Source organism: Lepus europaeus, chromosome 2, assembly GCF_033115175.1.
Source record: "Lepus europaeus isolate LE1 chromosome 2, mLepTim1.pri, whole genome shotgun sequence".
Lineage (NCBI taxonomy): Eukaryota > Metazoa > Chordata > Mammalia > Lagomorpha > Leporidae > Lepus > Lepus europaeus.
In genome coordinates, this window is record NC_084828.1 from 1,988,298 (window position 1) to 1,996,124 (window position 7,827).

Below are 7,827 nucleotides of genomic sequence, written 5' to 3' on the forward strand. Positions count from 1 at the left end.
CTGTGGTCATCTCTGTGTGAGCTGTGGTCATCTCTGTGTGGCTGCGGTCATCTCTGTGTGAGCTGCGGTCATCTCTGTGTGGCTGCGGTCATCTCTGTGTGGCTGTGGTCATCTCTGTGTGAGCTGTGGTCATCTCTCTGTGAGCTGCGGTCATCTCTGTGTGGCTGTGGTCATCTCTGTGTGAGCTGTGGTCATCTCTGTGTGAGCTGTGGTCATCTCTCTGTGAGCTGTGGTCATCTCTGTGTGGCTGTGGTCATCTCTGTGTGGCTGCGGTCATCTCTGTGTGGCTGCGGTCATCTCTGTGTGAGCTGCGGTCATCTCTGTGTGGCTGTGGTCATCTCTGTGTGAGCTGCGGTCATCTCTGTGTGAGCTGCGGTCATCTCTGTGTGAGCTGTGGTCATCTCTGTGTGAGCTCTTGTCATCTCTGTGTGAGCTGGGGTCATCTCTGTGTGAGCTGTGGTCATCTCTGTGTGAGCTGCGGTCATCTCTGTGTGAGCTGTGGTCATCTCTGTGTGAGCTCTTGTCATCTCTGTGTGAGCTGGGGTCATCTCTGTGTGGCTGTGGTCATCTCTGTGTGAGCTGCGGTCATCTCTGTGTGAGCTCTTGTCATCTCTGTGTGAGCTGGGGTCATCTCTGTGTGGCTGTGGTCATCTCTGTGTGAGCTGCGGTCATCTCTGTGTGGCTGCGGTCATCTCTGTGTGAGCTGTGGTCATCTCTGTGTGGCTGCGGTCATCTCTGTGTGAGCTGCGGTCATCTCTGTGTGAGCTGCGGTCATCTCTGTGTGAGCTGCGGTCATCTCTGTGTGGCTGTGGTCATCTCTGTGTGTGGCTGTGGTCATCTCTGTGTGTGGCTGTGGTCATCTCTGTGTGAGCTGCGGTCATCTCTGTGTGTGGCTGTGGTCATCTCTGTGTGGCTGCGGTCATCTCTGTGTGGCTGTGGTCATCTCTGTGTGGCTGTGGTCATCTCTCTGTGAGCTGCGGTCATCTCTGTGTGAGCTGCGGTCATCTCTGTGTGGCTGCGGTCATCTCTGTGTGTGGCTGTGGTCATCTCTGTGTGAGCTGTGGTCATCTCTGTGTGAGCTGTGGTCATCTCTCTGTGAGCTGCGGTCATCTCTGTGTGGCTGTGGTCATCTCTGTGTGGCTGCGGTCATCTCTGTGTGTGGCTGTGGTCATCTCTGTGTGAGCTGTGGTCATCTCTGTGTGAGCTGTGGTCATCTCTCTGTGAGCTGCGGTCATCTCTGTGTGGCTGTGGTCATCTCTGTGTGAGCTGTGGTCATCTCTGTGTGAGCTGTGGTCATCTCTGTGTGGCTGTGGTCATCTCTGTGTGAGCTGTGGTCATCTCTCTGTGAGCTGTGGTCATCTCTGTGTGGCTGTGGTCATCTCTGTGTGAGCTGTGGTCATCTCTGTGTGAGCTGTGGTCATCTCTGTGTGGCTGCGGTCATCTCTGTGTGTGGCTGTGGTCATCTCTGTGTGGCTGCGGTCATCTCTGTGTGAGCTGTGGTCATCTCTGTGTGAGCTGTGGTCATCTCTGTGTGGCTGTGGTCATCTCTGTGTGAGCTCTGGTCATCTCTGTGTGGCTGTGGTCATCTCCGTGTGGCTGTGGTCATCTCTCTGTGAGCTGCGGTCATCTCTGTGTGGCTGTGGTCATCTCTGTGTGAGCTGTGGTCATCTCTCTGTGAGCTGCGGTCATCTCTGTGTGGCTGTGGTCAATCTCTGTGTGGCTGTGGTCATCTCTGTGTGAGCTGTGGTCATCTCTGTGTGAGCTGTGGTCATGTCTGTGTGGCTGTGGTCATCTCTGTGTGTGGCTGTGGTCATCTCTGTGTGAGCTGTGGTCTGCAGAGTCTGCAGGAATGGGTGCCGTCAGGCAGCCATGCGTAAAATCTCCTCTTGATACCTCTCAGCGTTGCTTGATTTTTTGTTGGGGTTGGCACAGTCTGAGGGTAACAACCCTCACAGGTGCGTGGACTGCGGAGGGAATCCTGCCGCACCTGCCCCGTGTGGTACCTGCCCCGTGTGTGCCCTGTGTGTGCCGTTGCCTCCCCTAGCCAGCAGGCCGCATCCCCCCCGTTTACCCTGGGAGGGGCTGGCGCTCCGCGTTCTGCCCATCGTGCACTGAGCAGTGACATTTGACATTTGACATCACGCCTGCCTCCCGACGCCCTCCTGGGCCCTGGGTCTTTCCATGTCCTCCCCAGCACTACAGTGTCCTCCTGTTGTGTGTCTTGGACGGCGGTGGCTCCCCAGGCCCGGGGATGACAGTGGGCTGCGCCTGCTTCACGCCTGGGATTGTCGCGGCCTCGTAAACACCTCCCACATGTGACATGAGCCACTGCCGTGCCCTGACGCTTCCCAACAGCCATGTGAACACGCTGCAACCGTCCACCTGCTGGTGCCACACAGAGCACACGTGTCTGCCTGCTGCCTGGCTGTGCTGGTCCCTGGGCTGTCCCTGGCTTTCTCGTCGGGAGCTTCGGATGGTTCCCAGAGGCCGCGGCAGTGGGCGTGTCGTCCCTCGCTGGATGGGGCTTCTATGCGTGTCAACACGTGTGCTGCACACTTCCGTGGCTCCTGGAGGGGTGGCGCCTTTCCCCTGTGTTTTTAACTCTTGGAGCCATGAAGAGCCCCGCGTGGGCTCCGTGTGTCAATCAGTGGACATGCTGTGTTTCTCTTAACGCTTGAGTAAGCAGGCGACGGACCCAGGACTTAAATTACCTCTGGAAAACCGAGAGAGTTTGTGTCAGCGCTGCTTGGCTCTGGCCGTCGCCTGTTTACAGGTCCTCTTGGGGTTTTTGCGCTGTTCACTCTGTCTGGATCAGGCTAAGCTGGAGTGGGGAGGGGCTCGCAGGTCCCCGGCTCTGAGCAGGGGCCACCAGTTCCCAGTATGGCCGCCCAGCCCCTGCGCCCCTGGCCCCGGGCCTTATCCACTCTTCTCTTTGCAAAGGGGCTGACTCGAGCACCCAGTGCTCATCGGCTCATCTGGCCGGGGCTGCTTGGCTCTCCAGGGCCGGGGCCCACTGAGCCACAGCCTCCCCACCCCACCACCCCAGGGTTCTCAGGCAGGCCTCTGAGCCCACACAGGAGAACGGCCCCAGCCCCTCTGGGGTACATGGAACTTGCTGGTTCTTCAGGGCAGTGGGCAGGCCCCTGAGGCCTCGAGGTGGGGCCAGCCTGCCGCTGTCCCCTGTGTGGGCCCCCGGGCTGCACCTGCCCTGGATTCACGGCCGCAGTCAGCGTGGTGTGCGCTGCTCTCAGCTCCCTACCTCCCCAGCTCTCTGCGTCTCCCCATCGAGGCAAAGACCGCAGAGAATTCTCCAGAACACGGTATCGAGGTGAGCCGTGAGCGTGTGCGAGGACGGCGAGCGAGGCGGAGGCCGGAAGAGAAAGGGGAGCTGTGTGAGTGGCGTGGCTGCAGACTCCCCGGTCCGGGGGGGCCCCAGGCAGGAGAGGCCGGTGCAGGTGCAGCCCTGCCTGAGCCCCCATCCCAGAGGCCTGTGCGTCTGCAGGAGGCCGCGACGCGGGGCTAACGGGTGACCAGGAGGGCCCCAGGCCAGCGCCTTCCCAGGAAGCGTCACTTCAGTCTCTCCCTGGCAGCGATGCCCGCGTCCCACCTGGACCTGCCCTGGGGCGCTGCCGAGGCTCGCGCCAGGGTCCCCGCCTTACTCGCTCTGATGCCTGAGGTGACGGCGGCCTGGCGCATCCCGGTGTCTGGCAGACACCACTCACTGTAACGCTGTATCCACACTCACACGTTCCTGTGACGTCGGGCAGGGCCCGGGCGGTGAGCGAGCTGTCACAACCCCTCCGGGTGGTCACTGCTTCCCCTGGTCATGTCAGCAGGCGTGGGTGGGCCAGGTGCTCGTCTTCACTCGAGAGAAAATTCAGACGTGAGATGGGGAGCAGTGGTCAGCGAGGGAGTGAGGTTTATGGGGGTGGGGGCATCGTCAGAACAGATGGGACAGAACCAGAGAGAGGGAGGGGAGGGGAGGGGAGGGGGAGGAAGAGGGAGAGGGAGAGGGAGAGAGGGAGAGACGGAGAGTCCAGTCGCACAGACCAGGGAGAGCAGGTCACGTCGTTAAATGGAGGGAACGCACACGGCAGGCCAGGCGGGCGGCCCAGGAGAGCTGGGTGCAGCCTGTGTTCAGACTGGGGCTGATAAGGGCCTGGGGTCCAGCTGTCCTCCTCCCCCTCCCTCCCCCTCCTCCAGGACACAGGGTTCCTGAGTGTGCATCAGGTGAATTCTTCCCTGGGTTTGACCACTCAGTGCTGTCAGACTGGGAGCCACCGACCCCCAGACAGAGAGCACTACCATGGCTGCCTGGGTTTTGCCCCCCCTCTGGGTGCAGTCCCAGTGAGCCTCGAATCAGCACAGCTCTTTTGTGCTGTGGCCAGGGCTGACGCCCTGTGGGTCGGCACTTGGGCTCCGTTCTTGGGCTTCTCCGCCTGGAGCTCTGGGGGGACACGGATGCTGGCTCTGCTGGGGTTGCCTGCAGGTGCCTCAGCGCCTCTGGTCCCGCCCACCTCAGTCCCTCAGCCCCCCTGTGGCTGCCTGTGTTTGCTGGCCCCTCCCAGGGTCCCCCAGCCCTGGCCGCGAGTCTCCCCTCCTCCACCCCAGGTGCCTGTCACACTTTTCAGTTTGCAGGACTGCTGGGGCTCCTCTCCCTCCCTCTCTCTCTCCACTCCCCAAGTCTCTGGCTCCTCCTCCCCTCTCCTTGTCTGACCACACCCAGTGGCCTCCTTCATCTGTTCCTTCATCACTTCCTTCAATTTCCGTTTTCTGTTCAGTCAACTGCAGCCCCAAATGGAAAATTCTAGAAATAAATATTTTTTAAATTTTAAATAATTTTTGTTCCACTCTACTGTGATAATTACTTTATTGCTATGATTAGGTATGAGTGTTAATCATTTGCTGTGCCTGGTTTATGAATTGAGCTTCATCACAGGTACCCGCGTGTGCACATGTATGAACACATGTGTGCATGTGTGTGTGTGTGCGTGTGCGTGTATATGTGCAGGAAAAAGCACAACACACGTAGGTTTGGGCTCCATGGCTCAGGCATCCGTGGTGTGCCTTGGGGATCCCCCGTGGGTGGGGGGCACCGCCCTGACAGCCTCCCCAGTACTCTGCGCTCTGCATTGGGTTTGCTCCGTCTTACTTTGCTGTCGTGCTTGGCTGTGGCCGCTGTGCCTGAGAGAAAGCTGGGGTGTTGGGTGTTCGTGGACGAGATGACACAGCCCCGCACGGGGGACACAGGCGCTGCCCTCTGAGCTGACCGCTGGGCTGCCTGCTCATCCTGGTGGCCAGAGTGTGCCGCGGCACTGCCTGCGCCGGAGCCCCCAGGTGGAGCGTCCCACCAGGCCCTTGCGTTGCCTCCGTGGGGCAGCGTCTGCGGGACTGGAGTCTGCGTAGAAGACCCCAAGCTCCTGGCCGTCCTCGTGCGGCCCCATAGGCCAGGTGCTCAGGGAGCCTCGTGACCGCCTCCTCGCTGGGGGAAATTTTTTTTAAGATTCATTTATTTGGAAGGCAAAAGAGAAACAAAGGTATCTTCCGTTTACGGGTTCCCTGCTCAGCTGGCTGCAATGGCTGGAGCTGGGCTAAGCGGAGGCCAGGAGCCTGGGACTCCATCCGGGGCTCCCGCATGGGTGCCGGGGCCCAAGCATTCAGGCCTTCTTCTGCTGCTTTCCCAGCACATTAGCAGAGAGCTGGAGCAGCTGGAGCAGCTGAGACTTGTGGGCAGCTCAGCCAGGAGTCCATGGGAAAGTGGGAGGGGCGAGCCGTGGCCCCGCCTCCACCACAGGAGGGGCCCAGGGCTCTGTCTTCAGGCCCCCAGGCGTCACTCACAAGCGGAGGTCGTGGGTGTTCACTGGATTCACGCCACCACGTGTCGTCCTGGAACACGCTGTGCACACCTTTCCCCACCCCCGCCCTCCCGGCCCTGGGCCCAACAGTCCGCTTCTGTGGATTTGCCGAGTCTGCGCAGAACCAGGCGACTCGTGCTCTTCCCGGAGGAAGCCCTCACCGACCCCACCTCCTCACAGCCTCAGCCCTCCCACGGTGCTGGACAGGCCGTTCTCCCCTCTGGCTGTGTTCCCTGGTGGGCAGGAGCCAGCCCCAGGAGGCCTCGTGTCCCATCACCCGCACCCCTCCCAACGAGTGCACAGCAGGACAGACCAGTGGAGAACACAGGCAGCTTTATTAGGACTCTGGGTGGGGCCACTGCCCAGGGTGGGGCCGCGTCTGCTGGGGGTGAGGGTCAGCCTGGGGCATTGAGGGAGAGCTAGGGCTGCAGCCAGGTCTAAAAGACCTGGCGGCACCTCAGGGACAGAGGGGGCCTGCCCTGACCCTGTGCTGTGGAAGCCAGACAGGGCGCAGCTGCAGGGACAGTTGGGAACCCGGCCTGTGACAGGGGACCAGATGAGATTCAGGACGCTCAGCAGCAGGACTGTCCCGAGGAGAGGCCGCAGCAGGCGGGGCGGGAGCAGGCCGGGCGGCAGAGCAGGGACACGCAGGAGGCCGGGCGGCAGCAGCTGGGCTGGCAGGAGGGGGCGGGCACACAGCAGGCGGGCCTGCACACAGGGCGGCAGAGCAGGGACACGCAGGAGGAGGGTCTGCAGCAGGACGAGGGGCAGGGGCTGGGCTGGCAGCACGAGGGGCGTGGGCAGACGGGCACACAGCTCACGGGCCTGCAGCAGAGGGTCACACGGCTGGGCTGCTGGCAGGGGGAGGGGCTGCACGAGGGCTGGCAGCAGGGGGAGGAGTCCCCAGAGCAGACGGGCACACAGGAGACAGGCACACAGCTCACGGGCTCGCAGCAGAGGGTCACACGGCTGGGCTGCTGGCAGGGGTTGGAGGAGCAGCAGGACGGCTGGCAGCTAGACTGCTGGCAGCACAGGGGTGTGCAGGAGCTGGTGCACACTGACTGGCAGCTCCCTGGGGTGCAGACGAGGGTCACGGAGGGGGCTGGGGCGCAGCAGCTGGGGGCGCAGCAGGGGGGCTCGCAGCAGCTCTCTGGGCAGTCGTCCACCTGCCAGGAGTCGGGGCAGGGGTCACAGGAGCCGGGCATGCAGACGTTGCTGCCATAGCTCAGGTTGCTGGAGCAGACGGACATGGTGGAGGCGGCCGTGGCGGGCGGTGAGCTGGGCAGGGGTGAGTGAGGGAGTGGGTGAGGATGTGAGGGCTCAGGGCTGTTGGGCTTTTATACCCCTCTGTGGTGTTTGTTTTCCCAGCAGCCGCTGGGTGGAGCCTCCTGCTTCCTGGCTTTGGGAGCTTCATTGTTTTCTTGTTCCTTGTTCACGCTTCGTGGATGCTGCTGTCTTGTTGCTCTCCGGAGCTGTGCTGGGCTGTCCCGCCCTGCTTTATCCTGGAGAAAACCAGCAGCGAAGCCGATCGCCACAGCGCTTCATGGGCACGGCAGCCGTGAGGCGCTCTCAGTGCCAGTGCCTGCTGCTCCCCGGGGTCGTCTTTAAATGAAATCCTCCTCCAGAGGGGGACAAGGACGGGGAACTCGGGCTCCAGGCTCTGCGGGAAGGCAGACGTGCATTCCACTGTGATGGGTCCGATGACACTGGGCTGTGCTGGTCACACCGAGGATGGGCTCTGTGCGTCCTCATTGCTGGTTGTGAGTGGGGGGATGGGCAGGAGCTCAGCCAGTGCCACGTAGGACAGAAAACCCACAGATAACCACAGGAAAGTAACAAAGCTGAAGTCAAGAACAAGGAGAAGGTTCCAGAAGCTGCAAGAGGAAACGACAGGTCACATCCACAGGAACCCCGGGAGCTCAGTGATCGACATCATCAGACTAATGGCTGGGGCGTGGTGGGTGATCAGTAC

General features: G+C 61.4%; 1 protein-coding gene across 1 annotated transcript; it reads right to left on the reverse strand.

Annotated features, from left to right (window-relative positions):
* Positions 1-6,427: 6,427 nt before the first annotated feature.
* LOC133769249 (keratin-associated protein 10-12-like) lies at positions 6,428-7,111 on the reverse strand. The gene has a single exon (XM_062204523.1). The coding sequence runs from the start codon at positions 7,103-7,105 to the stop codon at positions 6,428-6,430; it is 678 nt and encodes a 225-aa protein (XP_062060507.1). The 5' UTR covers positions 7,106-7,111.
* Positions 7,112-7,827: the final 716 nt, after the last annotated feature.

What these genes read in the sequence shown, in the direction of transcription:
- LOC133769249 (XM_062204523.1), bottom strand. Translation starts at nt 7,105, where the DNA reads ATGTCCGTCTGCTCCAGCAACCTGAGCTATGGCAGCAACGTCTGCATG.